Here is a 21,494-nt window from a genome sequence, read left to right on the forward strand (position 1 = left end):
AGATGTCCTCAAGCAGGGACCGGGTAAATAATTTTCCTTGTTATAGAAGGTACATTAGTTATAGGGAGTGTAGTGAATAGAGTACCAGGCCTGACATCAGGAACACTCATTTTCCTGAGCTCCAACCTGGCCTCAGACCTTTACTCTGTGACCTTGGGCAAATCTCTTAGCATTGTCTGCTTCAGTTACTTATCTGTAAAATGAGTTAAAGAAGGAAATGGCACACCACTTCAGTATCTTTGCAACAAAAACCCTAACTTGGGGTAAGAGTCATCCAGGACTAAAAAATGACTGAGATGGGTTGAAAAGATGGCCTCTGATATGCCTTCCAACTCTTTAGAATCTTTGATTTTGTGATTTAGGTTCAAAAGATCTGGACTTGAGCCCTTACCTGACTCAGGTAAGTGAGAAAGTTCCTGAAGTTTCCTGAGCTTTATGTTTCTTATCTTTAATATGAGGATAATACTTTAATTTCCTATTTCTGAGGGAAGGACTTTGGGTAGTTTGAAAGAACAATCTATGATAGCTACTATTATTATTACAAAATGAGGAAATACAGGGGGTCCCAAAGGTCTTAAACAGCTGTTTCAAACTTCAACAAGCTTTTTAAGATACACTGTATGTAGCAAATAGCACACACAAAAATAGCTATTAAATTTGAAATTAATTGACTAGCAGTCCTTATGAGAAATATTGCATTAATTTCAGTTTCTTAATCTGTAAATTGAAGAATGTGGCTAAGTGATTGCTAAGGTGCTTTCTAACTGTATTCTATAGTCTTAAGTAGAATAACATTCTCATTCAGGAATGGGGAATAGAATTATGGGGAAAATATTGAAAATTAGAATAATGTCTATATATGATTGGACTAACAATCATTTTCAGCTCACTCAAAATACATTTCAATTGACTATTAACTAAATGTTCAGTGAATACATCATTTCTCTAGTATTTTAACTTTATTTCATGTTAAATTTTGTGCTTTGTTACTCCAGATTTTTTAACTTTATGATATAATTTGGATTTATTTGTTTTTAGATTTTGAAGTAAAAATAGAAGTCATATTGATGGCATGAGTATAAGTGAATGAGAAGAGAGTTCTGTAATTCAGTATCTTTCTTGAAAAAAAAAAACCAGAAACTTCTTGACTTCTAAAAGTGTCCAGAGTTTTAGTTTCCTATTATTATTATTATTAGTGACATTTCTTAAGTGATCTATAGTTTCTTAGGTGTGAGCATGTCTTTCATCAATACAAACTATAACCTCTCTATCCATTAGTTAGAATCATTATATAGCTAGAGAAAAAAAATCAGCATCTTACTGTAATTATGATGAGTTTCTCCAATACATAAGTAAACTAGTATTGGAATAAGTGATATAGTCCATTATAGACCTTTTGCTGAACATCTTTCTAGCTTAGTAGGATCTCTCTCTCTAAGATTATTCACTACCATCATTTGCAAGAAGCTATGTTAAACAACATGCTTAAAAGGGGACAACAAAATAGAAGTATAGAAAAAATTATATTTATATTTAACTATATTTATGTCAAAACTTTTTAAGCCTTTACCTTCCATCTTGGAATCAATATTTGTACTGGTTTCAAGGCAAAAGAGGAGTAGGCAATGAGGGTCAAGTGATTTGCTCAGGGTCACACAGCTAGGAAGTGTCTGATTCCAGTTTTGAACCCAGGACCTCCCATCCCTGAGCCTGACTTTCAATTCATTGAGCTACCCAGCTGCCCCCTAAATACAAATTTTTGGAATCCCATGTATCAAATAGAATTTTGGTTCATAAAGTTTTTTCTCATTTTAGGTTTTTTTTTTAATATATTATGAAGACTCCTTAGTACTAATGGTGAAGATATATATCTACTTATTATACTATTTTTACTGGTATTAAAAGAATGCCATGGTTTATGTTTCATTTTCCTTTCAAATATACTTCACTAATTCTTTCAATATTAAAAATTTGTTATGATTTATAGTTCATTTTTTCTCCAAGAAAAGGGTTTAAGGATATGACAATACATGTAGACTTAGATACTAATGACATTTTCTGCAATAATTTCTAATTTGCCTATGTAGGAAAGAGTTTTCGTATTTCTCTTAATAAACCTAATAAAAATACTACAAAGAAAACAGAACACTGTTAAATGTTCCTAATTTAGTTCTAAATATTTGCTACTTGGGTTTATTACTTGGCAAAACAAAAAAATTAATGACACAATCTCTGTACTTCAGTATTTTTAAAACACATTTTTTTTCTCCAGGAAGATAGAAAATGCTTAATGATAAGCTTGAAAATATTCACATATTATCCAATCTTTATTCCAAAGTTAAAAGAGTATAGCCAGAAGCCATTATTTGAAATCCTTCTTTCTCTGAGGCCAATTTGCTAATAAGTATACTTTAGAATCCAATGATAAAGTCTTATTAGGCGAAGCATGAAAAGAATTGTAGAAAGTTTCCAGAAGGAATAAATAATAATGTAGAAGAAATAGGATGTAAAGTTTTCTTAGTATGCATTACTGAATCAAGACGAATGTCTAATGAATGGAGTATATGCCTAGTTGGTTTCTTTGTATGGGCTTTATCAGTTGCACAATAACCTTTAATAGCAGTGACCCACATTGGTCTCTGACAGTCAGTAAATTCGTCAGTATCTGTTAAGTGCTTACTGTGTTTCAAGAACTATGCTTGGTTTGTTAGAAATAAAAAAGCTCCTATCCACAAGGAGCTTACATTTCATTGTAGGGAAACAACAAAAACATGTATCTACAAGAAAAGATAATTTTGCAGGGAGAGATATTAGTAGCTTTGTTGTTATTGTTCAGTTGTATCTTCATTACCTTGTATACCATACTTTTGTGACTTTTTTTTAGTAAGGATACTATTGTGATTTGTCATTTTCTTCTCTAATGGATTAAAGCAAACAGAAATTAAGGTATTTGGTCAGGTCACACAGCTAATAAGTATCTGAGGCCAGATCTAAACTCTGGTCTTCCTAACTCCAGGTCCAGTGCTCTATTTATAAATTAAGAATATGCATTTTTATTCTAAGAGAATTCAAATGATTAAGCTATTTTCAAAATTTCAAATTCCACATTATCTAAATGTGATCAATATGACATACATGTACATGAATATGTGTGGTTGTTTATAAACATACCCATGTAGATAGATAAAAAAACAGAGACAGGCAGAGAGAGAGAGAGAGAGAGAGAGAGAGAGAGAGAGAGAGAGAGAGAGAGAGAGAGAGAGAGAGAGAGAGAGAGAGAGAAATTTAAAATTCTGTTTAAGTACTCAAGTGTACATAATATATTTTTAAAACAATTTTTTAAAATTACAAAGTAACTTATAAACATATGAACTTTAGGAGTAGGTAACAATTTTTGGGCCTTTTTTCAGGGGTCTCTCTGGGACTAGAAATAGCTTCCATTATTTTTAACCCATGGAGGTGGGGGAGCAAGGAAGAGAAGGGTTTTATCCAAGTATATGGATTAAAAAATTAAAAAATATATTCTTCAGTCTGATCACATACTCCTTTTCCTATATATTCAAGGTTACCATCTGATAGTCACAATGATTTTATACTATTTTCATGAGGGAAAAAATTTCTCTTTTCAACTGAAAATCTATACCAAATATTAGATAGTAATTCAGAGCACTTAAATGGAAAACCTTATGGTGAATAACCTAAATATATCTAAAAGAATTACAAGTATCATGATTTTCTTCATAATTCCCTTATAAGTAGAAAAATCAAAAAAGTATTCTTTGATAATGGCATGAATTTTCTGTCACCAAATGGTAGCTTACCATTATAATCTTAGTTTAGCTTAAGTAGTCATAAACTTGAAAAAGCAGCCACCTATAGTGGGCAACAGGTTTGGAAAGACGAGAGAAAACAAAAACGCCGTTAGATGTTTGAAAAGGCACAAAATAGGCACAAAACTCTCAAGATGAATTGAAATTGTGAAATTAACTATGTCATTTAGTTATCAAGCACTTATCAAGCACTTATAATTATGTGTAAGGCTACCAAAGAGAGATAATGGAATGCAAAATAATCAGCCCCAGTCCTTCAGAAGCTAATATCCTAATGGGATTGACAACATGCAAATAAATATGAATATACAAGATATATACAGTAAAAATGGACTCATTGCAGAGGCATGGTATTAGTATGTGGGAAGCAAGGAAGAAGCAGGAGAGAACTGTAGAATATGGGATATATGCTGTGACTTGAAAGAATCTAGGGAGGTATATCCATTCAATTTATAAAATCATTGTATTATAGAGCTGGAGGAAACCACATACTTATCTAGTGCCACATAACCTGATCAAGAATTCACCTTTACAATAAGCACAGTTAACCAGCCTTTGCTTGAAGAACTGTAGTCACAGCCAATCTATAACTTCCTTCAAAAGGATTCTCTTTAGCTTTCTGGCCATCTCTAATTTCAACACTTTTAAATTGAGTAACTATAAACATAAAGAGTAGATTTAAGTATATAGAGTAATGCAAAAGTAAGTAACAGACAGACCCTGGTCTCAGGGCACTAAATATTTAGGAACTGGTGCAACAAATACATAAATAGCTATATGTTGTAGCAGAAAAGCAAAAGTCTATGAGAGTTCAAAGGAACTACGAGAATCTGGTAAAAGTCCAAGGAAGGCTTCAAGGAGTTAGATGATATTTGAGCTGGTACTTGAAGAATTCTGACATGGGAAGAGAATGTTTCAAGTACAAAGAAAAGGAGCCAAGGGAAAGAGGGATAAAAGTACTATAGATATTTAGGGAAACTATGAGAAACCTAGCCAGAATGGAGAAGATCATGTCTTCAAAAATAATAACTTGCAATACATTTTAATACAATACAATACAATACATTTTAAGATTTGTAACATACTAATTTCCTTAATAACCAAACAAAATCCAGATATCACAAATTTAGAAGGACATTAATAAACTGAAGAATATTCAGAAGAGGGTGACCTTGGTAGTGAAGAGTCTAGGCTATATGAGGATCAATTCACTGTGTTATTAAGTCCAGGGTACAAATAAAAGCCAAAAGAACAGTTTCTGACCTTAAGGTGTCTATAGTCTTTTTTTTTTAAACCCTTGCCTTCTGTTTTAGAATCAATACTATGCATTGGTAAATAGGCAGAAGAGTGGTAAGGGCTAAGCAATGGGGGTTAAATGACTTACCCAGGGTCATACAGCTAGGAAGTTTCTGAGCCCAGATTGGAACCCAGGTCCTCCTGTCTGTAGGACTGACTCTTAATCCATTGGCCAACCCAGCTGCTCCCCAGTAGTCTATATATTATCAGGGAAGAAAATACATAAAATGAATTTGAAGCAGGGGCAAGGGTAAGGCATGAAGGTATCCAGTTCTGGGCATGGTTTTGAAGTCTAAAGAAAATCAGGGCTGGGAGCAGACCAGTGTGGGTCCTTCCATAGAGGCAGGCTTCAGGAGGAACTCACTGATGGGAGAAGTGGAGGGAAGACATGGAATTTGTGGAGAGATATTCCATGGTGAGAGGAGACACAGAGGTAGTAGGCTACAATAAGTTCTTAACAAATGTTTATTTAACTGACTAATCATAAAGGAGTTCGATTTCTAGATAAGTTTGAGTTCAAATCTTGTTTTTATTCATTTTAATTTTATTAATAATTACTACATTTGCTTATTCATTAATAAGATTTATGCTAATCAATACATGCAGTCTAACTTCATTGACTTTTTCTTCTATTCCTTTAAAAACAAAACATTAACCTGATTCCTAAAGGTACTGGTAAGCACATATTTTATCCTCATCCCACAACAGCTGTATGTCTCCCTCTGAAGTCCCATTCTTGCAAATTTCTTCAGGTTGAAACTGTCTTCCAGCAAACACTGAATACTTGAATCTCAAAGTGTAGGGAATGCCATTTGGAAGCTGAGTGTCAGCAGAGGCAACTGATAGATTTTTGTGGTTCTTGCTAAGCATTTACAAGTTATGATGAAATGCTAACTGATGATCAGTTGCCTAATCTTAATGAAAGAAAACTTTCAATCAAAGCTAATATCATCAATCAGTGCTTACAAAGCAATTACTTGTTCACAGAATAAAGACAAAATAAAATTGAATTATTCATGTTGACCTAATATAGTTATTCCCAATACATAAGGTTTATCAACACTAGGAAACGGAGTAATGGATTTTTATAAAGAAGATAGTGATTAGATTGTTTCACCAAAGATTTCATATAGGGAAGGAAAGAGTTCATGCAGTACTGGGATGATACCCTGAGATAGAACTAAGGATTAGAGAAATTGAAGGCCATATTGACAAAAAAGAATGGAGTTAAATATCAAGGCTTAGGGAAAGATAGAAAGATTAGAGATTGTTATCATAAAATATAATTTCAGAGTTCTTGAATCAGGAAGAACACTTTTGGGGCATAGCAAAATAAAAGTTATGGTTGTCTCTGTTTAGCTGATAGGAACTGGAATTGTGAATTGAGTAGAATGAAGAGGGGGAAAATTAGGGCATTTGATATATACTTGATATATATAATCCTCTAGTATAAAGACAGGAATTGGAGGGTAAGAATAAGCCAGTCACTGAACTCATTAAACAAAGAAAGAGAATGCTCTGAGGGTGTATATATAAATCACTAACCATCAAAGTTTGGAGTGGATAATAAATTATGCATACCCTTTCAGGGGAACTTCCTGGAATATCTACTCAACAATTACATCCTTCCTTTCATCTTAAATCTTTTCCTTTTACATTTCTCCCATATTCTGGAATTCACTGAGATTTAGCTCTCTCCTGATAACAGTGCTTGCTTCACCTCCTGTTGAGGAATTTTTTAGATTTTTCACTCATACCTTCCAAAACACTAGTTGAAACAGTGTCAGAATGCTCCTTGTTCCCCATTGCCACTTCCAGAGCATCTTTTCCACTATCAAAGCAAAACTGATTTCTTTTCCTACAGAAGACAGGCAATAATGTCCAGGGTCTATACATAAATGCTATTTTTTATATTGCTTATACATTCCATTTATTTTCTGAACCTGAGCATAATATTGCCTGCCTTTTGTAGAAAAAGAAATCAATTTTGCATTGTGTCAAACTTTGCTCTGTATCTCTATTCCATATTATTATTAGGTATTTCTCATAGCAAGATACTTTTCTGATTATTTCTCTATTATCAAAATGTAATATAGTAAAGTTGGTTGTAAGCAATCCAGTGTTTTTAAACAGAAAATATTAGAGAGATAGTGTATTCCATTGAAAATTGTTGGATAATTAGATATAGATTCTATTCAATAAGGCTTTATTTTGTACCTACTGTGTTACAGGTATAGGTACTTGGTGATAATTATACAAAGACAGAAATGAAGTATTCTTTGTTATCAAAGTGCTTTTAAAAAACATTTCAGGAAAAGAAAATTAAGCCATAAGAAAGATCTCAACATGGCAACTAATTTTTTTTTCTTTCTATTTTAGCGGGTCATTGTGGAATTCCAGAGCTCATTGTCAATGGACAAGTCATTGGAGAAAATTATGGGTACAGAGACACAGTTGTATATCAATGTAATCCTGGCTTTCGATTGATTGGCTCTTCCGTACGAATATGCCAACAGGATCACAATTGGTCTGGTCAGCTGCCATCCTGTGTGCGTAAGTAAGCATGGCAAAGGGCAACATGGGGATTCTATTCTTATATTGATCATTATTCACTTAGGAAAGGTAAAAACATAACTGTTTTGAAGATAGAAACATAAATTTTAAAATTCCCCTTAAATGTCTTTGAGTTTCATCTCTTAAATAATTTCTTTGAAAAATTTTGTGTATCATATTTTTATGGACATAATTAAGTGACTCTCAAGGTCAGACAGCTAGAGTCGAGGATAGGATTTGAACCTAGGCTCTCCTAATTCTAGGTCTGGCATTTTTCCATGCTACCACATTACATAGAAATAGTAGAAGATAAAAAGTAGGATAGGTTGATTCTATATTGATGAGAATCTTAATCTAAATGTCAGGATGGTATACTCAGACCTGGAAAACAGTTTTACTTTTTAGTGCCTCAGGCACTATTTAAGACTAAGCTGTAGACAATTTACAGATCTATATTGTGAGAGCATGTTTCCTCACCTAAGAGCTTTCTGTAGCATTGAAATCATCCACCCAGACCAAAAAATAAAATACATAAGCACTTTTATTTAGAACTGTCTTTGGGGTATAAAATAGTGCGTAACTAATAACCAAACAATACTCTCTTTGGGGCTTTTTGTTGTTGTTTTGTTCTTCTAAATGCTCTCAGCTGTTAGTTGTGGTCATCCTGGTAGTCCAATTTATGGAAGAACAAGTGGAAATGGATTCAATTTCAATGATGTTGTAACATTCTCATGCAATATTGGATACATTATGCAAGGCCCAACAAAAGCCCAATGTCAAGCAAACAGACAATGGAGTCATCCACCACCAGTATGTAAAGGTAAGTCTTTTGACTGAATTATGTGCCAATCCCTATTAAACAACTGTTACGAATTCTAAAAAAAACTTTAAAGAGGAAAGCATGACTAATAATAACTTGTTTTATGAGTACATAGTCATTAAAATTCAGCTAATTTTGGTAAACTAATAGAAAATGCTCATTATGTTAACTGCTTCAATACTTCAGTGCTCATTTTAGTGATTATATTAGCTATTAAAAATAATTCTTATAGTAATTTTTTTCTTTCCAGCAATGATATGCTTTTTCTTCTTATTGCTTAATTTAAGGAGGAAAAAAAGAGAAACAGTCAGCACCACTTCCATATCTATTTAACTTTGCTATGTTGTACTTAGTCTGTATTTGTATATTAAAATGTAGAAATTTCAAGAAGTTATTTTGATAAGGTATGGGAAAACCTAAATTTTTTATGCACATCATATATATACAAGTATTACATATACACATATATAAACATATGAACATGCATATCTTTATATGTATATATAAACATATAATATCAGAAATAAAATTTCAAAATCTATCTGGATAATTATCTCTGTTCTTTATATCTTTAAAAAACCTGCATATACCTATAGACAGCCATACAATGCTAATAGATATTTCCCTTATTTTTCATGGAACCATGATGTCAATATTTACTTCAGAATTTGGTTATACATATGAAAGACATGATTGTATATATATTAATGAATAGAATGATAACTTCAGTAGTGAAGACCTCTCAAATCTAGTCTATATCACATAATCACTGTGTGTTCTGGGGAGCACTAATGTCTTAGTGCTCAAGTCAATTCTCTAAGATTCTAGGAATTGTATATCTGTCTTGGTATTCATTCAATCAGTAAATCTTATTAAGCACCTCCTCTTCTCCAAACACTGTGTTAAGCCCTGGGGATACAAAAAAACAGTCAAAAGATATTTCTGTCCTCAAGGAGCTTACAATTTAATGGGGGAAACAACATGCAAATAAATGTATTCAAAAAAGCTATGTACAGCATAAATAGATAATAATGCCCTTTGAGATTATATCTGTTTCTGCACACACATATATGACTTTTTAGGTTGCTTCCCAGAAACCATTGAAAACATTATGAATATTACATTTTAGATGTTATTCTAAAATATGTATTTTCTACTTAGTGGTCAACTGTTCTGATCCTGGAATTCCAGCTAATTCTAAAAGAGAAAGCAAAATAGAGCATGGGAATTTCACATATGGAACTGTGGTGTTCTATGACTGCAATCCTGGGTATTTTTTATTTGGATCCTCTGTTTTGATATGTCAACCAAATGGACATTGGGATAAACCACTCCCGGAGTGTATCAGTAAGTAGATAATGCGTATTTTCTTTAAAAATACCATGGAAGCAATGTGTTTGATTTGACTTCTAGATTCATCTGTCTTACTAGGAACACTCCTGAAGCCTGTTAGTTTTTAACTTCTGTGAAAATTTTCATTTATTTGAATTTGAGACACTGATTTTCTTGTTTGTTTCTCTACAATCCTAAAGTCTTTATTTTAACTGGCTTTGGCTTTTATTTTCATATTTGTGAGGGCTCCAGATTTCTCAGGAGGTTAAAAGGTTTAAACTGGCCTATTTATAATAACACCAACCCCATACACACACCCTCCCTACACATACATACACATGTTTAAAGTGTGAATAGCAGTTCTGACTTGGAGTTGGATAGATCTGTGCTCCTGCTTGCTGTTTGACCAATGTTACAACCCTCAGCATGCACTTTGAGACAACAAGTAACTAAAGAACTGCTATACTGTGTCAGTAAAAGTTCCCATGATAAAAGTTTCTTGTACAATGAGAACATAGATCTAGATATGCAGAAAAATACATTTATGTTTTATTAATGATAATTTATAGATATTGATTAATATTCAATTTTATATAATAGCAAAAAATTCTATTTATTTTAAAAAATCCTAATAGAGAACCTAAAATGAGCAAGGTACTTTGTTGAGTTTCTAGAGATAAAGAGATGAAAATGGCATAGTCTCTGCCCTCATGTTGTAACGATTAAAATTTAGGGGAGACGGGGAGACTGAGGCAGGTAGAAATTAGTTTCTCTCTGCAAGGAGTATTATATTTTTTAGAGGTTTATTGAAGATTAAGAATTAAAGAAAATACAGGATAAGAGACACGTGTCCAGGCCATAGAGAGGCCTAGACACAACCTCACCTACATTATGAAAAAAAGCCACGCCTGCCCCATAACGGAAGTCCAAGAGCCAGAGCGCTCAAAAGCCTTTGATTCAGCTTAAATACCTTCTCGATCTCTGCCCAGGTGAGATTACAAGGCATTCTGGGGAAGTGGAGCAAAGGCTCATGGGGATTGTAGTCCTGTATTCGAGTCTATTTTTTACAATGTAGTATATAATCTAATAGGGTGCTATAATGCGTGATATTTACAAGATAGAGTATGATGAGGCTAAGGAAAGATTCAGCGGTATGAAATGGGAAAATTAGAAGTAGCAGCAAACTTTATCAGCTAAAGAAATAATAGAATGGTTCTGTGGATAAATTCACTGCCCAAACATCCTGCATTTGAATTGATTTGACAAGGATGTTGTATTACATTTGGAGCTAGCACCTAAAATGAACCATAAAGAAAAATAAAAATGATAATAGCTGACATGAGGAGATAGCATATGCAAATCGAGAAAGTGAGAAATGGCAAAGTAAGATTGAAAATAGCTAGTAGTACCATTTGGCTCAGCTACTAGAGGCTGGGAAGGGTGTATATATGAAATTAGTTAAGAAAGCTAGTTTTATGACAGATGATGGATGTTATTTTGTTGTTTTCATTAGATATGACTTCACTGTGTAAACACATTTAAAGATTCAAGATATATAAGCTTTTTGATAAAATTGAGAAAGTTGAAACAGATTTCAAATTGTGTCTGCTTGATTCAATGTGATATGTCCAATCTGTAAACCAGTTGTTTGTCCATCAACTGTTTTGGCAGATTAAAAAATTATTTGAATTACTTTTGCCTTAAATCATTGAAGTTTGTTTTAGAACCAAATAAGGTGATCAGTAGGTGGTGAAGTGCAATGATTTTTGTAGTGAATCTTCAAGTATTATATTGGTGCCATATAAAATAGCAGCTAGGTGGTAGGGTAGAATGATTTTTTTTTTAATTAAGTAATATGAAGTGAATACACTATGGGGGCTTGAATCAGGAAGACCTGAATTCAACTCTTACCTCAGATTATTACTATCTGTATGAACTTAGAAAAACCACTTAATTTTTGCCTCTGTTTCCTCAACTGTTCAATGAAGATCATAACAGCACTTACTTTATGAAGTTGTTGTGAGTATAAAATTAGATATTTATAGTGATTAGCACATTGTCTAGCACAAAGTAGGTGCTTTATCAATACCTATTCCTTCTTTCCCTTAAAATTTCTTTTAAACTATCCTTTTCCAAGAAAAGTACTTCATTATTTTTTTAATGTGCTATATACTCATATTACTGAGTTCTTTCTCATTCAATATTGATTCTTAATAATGTGTCTAAAATCTGAAGAGACATTAAATTTTATTTCATATGTTAGCTTTTATTCTTCATGATTACAGTGCTACCATTTTTTTGTCTGACAACCATAGTTGAATACATTTTCTAAATTTCAAATAACATTTCATTAAAAGAAATCCATTCAATTTAATTTGGGAGAGAATTTATATCATGAAATAGCATATGACTCTATATCCATCTGACTATCAATTAATAGATAAGTATAAAAATTAAATGTCTAATAAAATATTATATTTAAGAGATTTATTAAAGATCATTAGAAATCAAGGAATAAAGAAGATACAAAATATAGACCACATGTCCATGGCTGATTAGCCATTTCAAACATCTGCCTTACCACCATCACTGCTGATTTCTATATCAGAGAGAGAGAGAGAGAGAGAGAGAGAGAGAGAGAGAACCTCAATGACCACTCCCTTTATGCTCTCTCTATAGGAAGTATGTAATGACAGGAAGTCTGTGGGCTCTTGGGATATGTAACAGGGTAACAGATTTTCAATTATACATTCCCCCCTGAGACCCACAGAAGACTAGCCTCTCCAATGGGTCTTGTAAACATACCAACTTTGAAATTACAATAATTTGAAAATAAGAGGAAAAGAGAACAAAATCAATAATTGCTAGGCCCATTAACAAAAAGCCAGTTAGGGGGCAGTCCCTTTGGCGTAAGAGTATACTTACAAAACAAATGCATTCAACCCCATATAGTTCAAATCAAAGTTCACTCTGGATCTTCTGGTGCAGCATGTGGTCTGTGGAGGCCATCTTAATGGTGCCTTCTCCAAATAGTTCACTTTCTGGATTCGGAGAGGTAGCATGTATCTTAAACTTAAATTACTCTCAAAAAGAATTTAAACTTTACAATTTAAAATAATAATACATTTGCCCCTGAAGAGGATATTTAAAAACAGAGGAATCACTTAGGAATGTATGGCTGAATTATGAGGTATATGAATCAATTCTCAAAAGAAAAAAAAATAAAATAAAAACAAATGGAAGAAAAAGTAAACTTTTTTTTGGGAGAAAGAAAAAATTCAAAATCAGAATCAAAATAGCAAAAATTCCTGTACATAAAATTTTGAGTAAACAAGAATAAATTCATAACAGGCCCTTCTATGGCCACTAACTTTTCAGAAGTATCTGCCCAGTCATTTCCCCTAGAAACAGGGTCAGTGCTATCTGTATGGGCAGAGCAATGAACCACAGCTAGGGCTTCGGGCAGCTGGAGAGCAGAAAGAACTTCATTAATGATTTCTGCATTAGCTATAGATTTTCCAGCTGAGATTAAAAATCCTCGCTGGAGCCATAGCATCCCCCGAGTGACAAATGCCAAAAGTATACATAGAATCTGTAGAATCTGAAATTCCATATAACCTGACAAATAAATCTTATGGGACTATGCTTAATGATTGTGTCTAATTTCAGGATAAGGGAACAAAAGAGCACACAGGTCAAAAAGAAAGAAGCCAATCCAGATAGGACTGATGCACTTCTAAGTCAATACAAAAAGACTTGAACCTAGTGTGAGACTCGGGGTTGCAACACCTGACATATGTTAAGACATAGGACTTCCTTGTATCCATACTCTTTGTGAAATACTCACAGACAAGTACCAAAGTTTGGCTATCATTTTGGATCCCCCTATCCCTGAGAATGACAAAAAATCAGACCACACACAGATCACACACGCAAAAATCTAGTCCTTTTTCTTTCTCATAGTATGGCAACTTCCTGTAGATTTGGCTGCAAATGGGTAAGTGAAACATTATTTCATTTTGTCCTACAGACTTGTGGGATAAAAATTACTTTAACTGGACCCTAATACAAAGGCCTATTATGAATTTATTCTTGTTTACTCAAAATTTTATATACATAGATTTTGATATTTTGATTCTGATTTAAAATTTTTTCTTTCTCCCAAAATTTTAACTTTCTTCCATTTTTTCTTTATGTTTTTGGTTTCTTTTTTCTCTTCTTTCGATAATTTACTCATACACCCCATAGCTCAACCATGCATCCTGAGCTGAACTGGGTGTTTCGCAACACACACTTCAGGGGCAGATTGTATTTTAATAAAAATCCAAGATTTAAAAATTTTGTTTGAGAAAGATCTTCAATGAAAGAGGGTTTCTAACTCCTTAAATTCAGAGAATGAACTGTTTGCAGAAAGATGCCTGAAAAACCTACACTACATCAAGAAGATTCAGAATGAAGTTTGGGTGTGGTTGATTGAATTGAAGGTTGATTGAACATTTAATTTGAATGTATACTCTTATGCCAAAAGGGGACTGCCCCCTAATTGGTTTTTGTCAATGTGCGCAGCAAAACATTGGTTTTGTTGTCTCTCTCTTCTATTTCCCTCTTATCTCTAACTATTGTAGTTTCCTATTAGAAGGTGAAATTTTGTATGTGCCTGTAGTTATAAGATTTAGATGATTATATTTAGTGATCAATTAGGGAGATTAGTCTCCCAATCATCATCAGGGGGAACTGTGAATTTTACATTTACTCCACTCTGCTTAGTCTTTAGAATTTTAGCAATGAGGAATGTATAGAGTCCCACGTAAGGATTAAGTGTGGGGGAGGATGGTTTGTAACCTGTGTGTGCTAGCAAGTGACAAATTGGAGATGACTGACTGACTCCCTGGGCTGTCCTAAGCCAAGTTTAAACCACCATTGATACATGTGAGACACAGGAAGTGGTGTAAAGAACTGCCTTTATATTTCTTGTTACTTCCTGTGAGAGAGGCTTTTGTGGACTTGGGTGGTAAAACTTGACTTGGAGGAGCTCTGAAGCATGGGTCCTCAGACTGCTTCCCTTAGGTGACTATGTGGTGAGTGTTAAGTCTGACTTCCCTTTCCCTTGACCCTTCTAAAGGTTCTAGCTTCCAAGGAGGCCCCTCATCTTGGAGGAGGCCTCCTAGCTGGAAGCCAAGCTAGATTTAATTTTCTGTGAAGGCCCCTTGGCTGAGAGGCCTCTGAACTCCCCTTGGCTCAGGCAAGGCTGGAGTAGATCTTTACCCCTTTTGCTCTTTCTCCTTCTTCTTAATTTCTTCCTTCTATTGTAAATAAACCACCACAAAATTCCTTTATGACTTGAATATTTCATTGGGATTTAGAATTTAAATCCATGATAATCACTAAATAATATATTCAGTCTCAACCCAAAATTTTACCCTTAACATAAGTCCCTTCTCTTGGCCAAAGCATCTATTGCTGTATGGTATAGTACAATGATGGTGAGCCTTTTAGAGATGGGGTATCATGCCCACTCCCCCGACTTAATCCACACAAGGGAGGGAGGAAGAACTCCCATTGAATTCCTGGGTGGAAGGGTGGGTCTAAGTGAGGAATGTCCTTAATGAGTGTAGAGAGAGGGAGGGGAGTGGCCCAAGCATTCAGCTCCCCGCTAGCTCTGCCACCTGTGAGCTGCCCACCTTACCCCCTGTGCACTCTCATTGAACTACTAGGCAGAGGGGCAGGGATTGTGAAAAAATGTCATCAGGTGTGGTGAAGAGGTGGAGGGTAGCAGCATCAACCAAGTCCCTCTGACTTTCTAGTGTGGGGAAGGGTGACCTCATGCCCACAGAGAATGCTCTGTGTGCCATCTTTGGTACCCATGCCATAGGTTTGTCATCACTGGTATAGTATAACTAGGTATAAAATGCAAATACATTTTCAGGCCTTAATGGCCTCTCTATTTTCTTCTTTTCTTGCATTCCTTCCTCCCCACTTTTTATCCCTTTCATTTGATAGTACATGAGGCATCACATGATATCCATATTCTAAGGAAATACTAGGGTAAAGATAGAGGGAAAGTTGACTAGGAAGGGGCTAGGTTTATTAGAATTTATTAAACTGGGTGAGCTAGACTCACTAATAGATTGTGACTCAAGAGAGAATCAGAGAGGAGGATTTATAGATGAATTGATCTTCACTAGATTTCTATTCAATTTTCATTTCATTTCACAGAATTAAATCCTTCCATTCTATATAAATTTCACCTACAGCTAACCTCTATAAGGTTTGGACCTCTGTTCAGGGAATACCCTGGGGTTAGTTATACCAAAGGATGAGTTTTCAAAGATATAATTCTACACATAAGGATTTATTGTTTTGTCTTTTGCAGTCCAAATCCACAGTGGATAAACAGAAAGCCTTAACTCAAACAACATAATACAATAGCTGGGTCTAGGTCAAGGTCCTTTACAAACCAGCCTTCTTTCTTAGAAAGATTGAGTCTATATTCTTATTCCAGGTCCTTGCAATCTAAATACTAGTGATCTGACTGTATCTTTCCAGCAAAAGTAAATTAATAATATTTTTCCTCTTTAAATACCAAAATACATGGAGGTGTAGATAAATTGAGCAGGGTTGAGAGAGTAAGATTGGTGACTCAGTACTGGGTCAGCTTTATGTGTGATTTATTAGAAGTATAGAAAAGGAAACCAGGTATAGCACAGTGGACAGAGAGCTAGGCATGGACACATAGGTTAAAATTTGGCATCAAACACCTCCTAGATGTGTGAGTCTAGGCAAACCACATGCCCCCAAATTGCCTAGCTTTTATCACTCACTCTTCTCCTTTGGAACCAATACTAAGTATCGATTCTAAGATGGAAAGAATTTTTAAAAATTATTCAGAATGAGGATCACAACTTTCATATATAGAGAAAAAAATAGAAAACCTGACTATTTTAATGCCCTTTTCTTCCAGTGATTACCTCAAAACTAGTCATCTTTTCTCTTTAGCTAGTCTTTAAAGCTGATGGAGGTTATTGAGACTGATATGCAAAAAATTTCCATATGTTAGGCTTTCTCAGTTTGATGTTAGCACTTAAAAAGGAAGTGTTCTCTCCCCACCCACAATCTTGTCCCTTGCCTTCACATTCTAGAATTAATCTTCATGTCCTCCACAATTTTTAGACATATCAGATCTCTATAAATATATCACAGTAGTGTGTGGGCACACCTGAGGAAGCAAATGTATACTCATCTTTCCCTGTTTTTAAGATACTTGGTGATGGCTTCTTCCTATGTTTTGGCTTCCCCTACAGAGAACACTCTGTGTGTGTGTGTGTGTGTGTGTGTGGCTGGTGGAGGATAGGGAGATAAAAGAATAACTACTGGGATACTTTTATAAAGAAAAAATGAAAAAGTGATACCTTGAGATCAGATGGAAACTTGTTTTAGATATTTAAAATGCAATCATGCTTCCATCATAATTTTAAAATATTTTGTTTTAGTCCTTTGATTGGTAATTAAAATATTTCTTTATCTTCAATAATTATGTATTGTAGTGATTGACTGTGGACATCCAGGCGTTCCTCCCAATGCAATCCTGTCTGGAGAGAAGTATACATTTGGTTCTACTGTTCATTATTCATGTACTGGAAAACGGACCCTTCTTGGCCAGTCAGCACGTACCTGCCAATTAAATGGACATTGGAGCGGTTCACAGCCTCATTGTTCAGGTACTTCTTTGAAAGGGGGCAAGTTATATATTAGAAAAACATTCATGTTTAAAGTATTGATTTTTGTTTTTACAGAATAGCCAAAAAGCAAACAAAAACAAATCCAAAACAAAACAAAAAACCCTCTGTTTCTATTAAATAAAAATCCAATTGAGAAAAGTAAATAATTTTATAACATTTCAATGGCATTACCTTATAATGTTACTATTCAGGAAATATGATTTAACCTGATTATTATCATAATTGGACTTGTACAATGTCTGACATACAGAGTTATATTGGAAATCCAGTTTACAGGAACTAAACTACTCTTTCCTAGAATGTGGAAAACCGACTTTCACATATTTTCATTAGAAACATAGCAAAGAATGCAATAACTTTCATTAGAAGGGAATCTTATTTCTTTGGTTTCTGAAACTAAGAAATTTATTTCAATTTTACTTTTGGATACTACAACTTTCAACTTAATTCTCAATGGACTATAAATCTTCAAATATATGTTATGTTTGTCCACTGAATAAAATTTTAAATGTTTCACTTAACACTCTGTTTTCACTTTGTTACTTATTAGCAAAATAACTTTTCTATGTATCTTAATAGAGGGAAATTACTATGAAAGACATATGTTTTATTGTTTCTTTTTTTTTTATTTTCCCCTAGCCCCATGGATTTCTCTTTAGAACTGAATCAATGGAGCTAATTTTTGATTTTTGCATTCTGTGTTCTCAGTATCAATCTATCAAAAATATTTAATAGGTAACTTCTTTGATACTGCTAGACACCAAAGATTTGGAAACATGAAGGAAACATTCCTACTTTCAAGGATGTTAAATTTAATTCCAAGAGGGAAAAAATGTACATAAATAAGAATATACAAAATAAAGGTATTCAAGATAATTCTTTTTGAGAGAAGGTACTAGCAACTGGAGAATTGGGAAAGGCCTCATGTATATGATGCTTTAGGTGAATATTAAAGAAAATTAGGGATTCCAAATATAACTACTCAATGAATGCTCTTTTGAGTTTAATAAAAACTTGACCTTTCTCCTACAAAACTGAACCTGTTTTATCTCCTTGAAGTCTTTACAGACTCCTTCTATTTGTGCCTTGCTACCTTGGAATGGTACATATCTTTTATTTTTCTTCAATTTTATCATTATGTAGTATTATGAGAAATGTTATACATATTTTGCATATATGTGTAGTTATCCTTTATAACTTCTAATGTGTTTTTGAAAGTATCCACTAAAGGATGAATTCATTCCTTAAGATAAAATTCAAGAAAACAATAGCTTGATAAGGAAAACTTAATATATACATTCTATAATACTCTTCATAGTCTGATAACATTTTCCAAAAACTTAGACCTTTATCTTGAATCTCTTTTGTATTTGTTTCTTTGTATTTCCTATTTATCTATAGGTAGATATTGTTATATTTATTTGCATTCGTGAGAATTTTAGTTTTCTTTCTATATCCATTACATATTATAAAATCTCTTACTCAAATATAATTTTTTCTTTATTTGTATATATCCTACTATATTAGAGATGCTTCCTACTAGTCCAAAGTCTTTGCCCTAGGTCTTATAATAATAATTAACATTTATATGCCATCTTGAGCTTTGCAAAGTACTATAAAATTTATATAATTTGATCCTTACAACCTTGAGAGATAGATTCATTTATCATTCCTGTTATACAAATAAGGAAACTGAGGCTGACATAGATTAAGTGACTTGCCAAGGATCACACAACTATGTGAAAACAAATGTGGACTAGTTAAGTTTAGCCAATTAACCAAATACATTAATGGAACAATGCTGTAAATAACATTTTATATAGCAGTTTCCAAAGTATTTCATTCATGTATGTATGTGTATATATATATATACACATATATATATATGTATGTATATACGCATATATATACCCATGCATATATATTTATTTATATACAAACATGTGAATATATTGAATATATATAACATATATACACACACGTGTTATGTTCAACCTATAGCATACTTTGAAAGTAGCTAAAGTGGATATTTTGCTTGATAATGGTCTATCTAGAAGTTTGATAGGATACTTTGGGAAATAGTAGGTTCCCTGTCCTTAGAGATATTTCAATAGAGACTTGATTATTTAGGTTTAGGGTATGTTAGAAGAAAAATTCTTTCTTGATTAGGTATAAATTTGGCTTGTAGTCATTAATCTCCCTTCCAATTTGAGATATGATTCTAAGGTTGGGTGAGGAAAATATTGGGTAACCTCTCAAGTGTTTCAATAGCTTAAACTCCAAAAGTTCAGGCTGCTAGAAATTCCTTGTACAGTTTTGGCTCAGAGGACAAATACTGATTTAAAAGAAAAAAAGTGCTGAGATTGGTTTATCTTTCCAGCATGGCCAATAGTTATCATTTCCCCCAAAATTAATGGCGAGAATAGAGCTGATTCTGATTCACCCCATAAATCTCAGTGTTCTGATTACTGACCTACTCTGCTATAATGACCTTTCATGGTCCAAATATTGACTTTTACAGTATGAATTCTCCTTACATTTTTAAATTAGAGTTTTAATAATTATAAAGTTGGAGTTAATAAAGGAGTAAATGAGAGAAGACTATAGTAGCAGATTTAAAAGTAGTAATTATATAATAGGAAAATTCAGAATACTTACTATAAAGGTATGAGAGTATCTGACTTCTTTTGTTTCTGTCATAACAAGTGGCTGCCATTCATTTTATGAACAAGTTAACTAGAGATAAATGCATTTTACTTTTGAGATGAAAAAGGCTGTTAATGTGTGTATACTATGTGTATACATAAAAATTCCATATACAACCAAGTATATGTATATAAATTATATTTATCAAGTTACTTGAGATTTCCCAAAATTTTTTACAAATATTTTCTCATTTAATCTTACAATGACCTTGAAAGGTTAGTCATATTATTATCCTCATTTTACAGGTGAGAAAACAGAGGCCCATGATCACATAATAAACATCTAAGTCTTCTTAATCTTAACTTTAAGTCTAGCACTCTATACATACATATATTTATGCATTGCACCCATACACACACACACACACACACACACACACACACACACACACACAAAACACACATAAAGAAAAAGCAACTGAATAAAAGACTTCTGCTTCCAAACCCCAAGATTTGGAGGGCAAAAATTAAATATTTAACAGATAGCACAAAATTTCAGAATTGGAAGGGAGCTCAATGGCCAAAAAAGGCCAACTCAAAAATTAAAAAAGAATTCTTAGTAAAACACTTAAAAAAACACAAACAAACAAACAAAAAAAAAGACAAAGAATCATTTAGCTTTTGCTTTTAAGACCTCAAATTAGGGGAAATCAAATTCCTACTAAGACATATCTTACTTTTTGATACCTCTAGTTGTTAGTTTTTTCCTTATATGTGGCTAAGATATGCCATATTAAGAGTTTCCACCCAATGGCCCTAGTTCTTTTTTCTGGGGCCAAGGAAAATAAGTTTAATTCTCCTTCCACATTGATAGCTGTCAAATAACTGAAGACATCTACCAGATCTCTCTGGTAGATCTGGTAGATCTGGTAGATCTGGTATCCAGATCTCTCAGGATAAGACTACTCTTATCCAGATTATATTTCTACAGTTCCATTCAGCAAATATCTCTTGGCATTTACTCCTAATTTATTACTATCTTGATTACCTTTCTCTGGAGTTCTTTAGCTTGTCAGCATTTTTCCTAAAAGATGATTCCTAGAATTAAACACAGTAAAGAACACATCTCTGGTCCAGTTATCTCTCTGGTCCTAGATACTATGCTTCTCTTAGTACAGGCCAGGACTACATTACTTTTACTGTCTACTACATAATACTTTGATTTCATAATTGGCATTTATTTCCAAATAACCATCATTCTGCCTCTACATATATACAC

At 33.5% G+C, this 21,494-nt stretch overlaps 1 protein-coding gene across 7 annotated transcripts in view; it reads left to right on the top strand.

Moving 5' to 3' along the window:
* Positions 1 to 21,494, top strand: part of CSMD3 (CUB and Sushi multiple domains 3) — a 1,668,414-nt gene that overhangs the window by 1,544,982 nt on the left and 101,938 nt on the right. For all 7 annotated transcript variants that reach the window (XM_016431868.2, XM_056823169.1, XM_056823168.1 and 4 more), the window contains 4 exons: positions 7,506 to 7,679; positions 8,326 to 8,499; positions 9,661 to 9,846; positions 17,376 to 17,549. In XM_016431868.2, coding sequence (XP_016287354.2) covers positions 7,506 to 7,679; positions 8,326 to 8,499; positions 9,661 to 9,846; positions 17,376 to 17,549 — 708 coding nt within the window. The remainder of the gene's footprint in view (positions 1 to 7,505; positions 7,680 to 8,325; positions 8,500 to 9,660; positions 9,847 to 17,375; positions 17,550 to 21,494) is intronic.

This window comes from Monodelphis domestica, chromosome 3 (assembly GCF_027887165.1).
Source record: "Monodelphis domestica isolate mMonDom1 chromosome 3, mMonDom1.pri, whole genome shotgun sequence".
NCBI lineage: Eukaryota > Metazoa > Chordata > Mammalia > Didelphimorphia > Didelphidae > Monodelphis > Monodelphis domestica.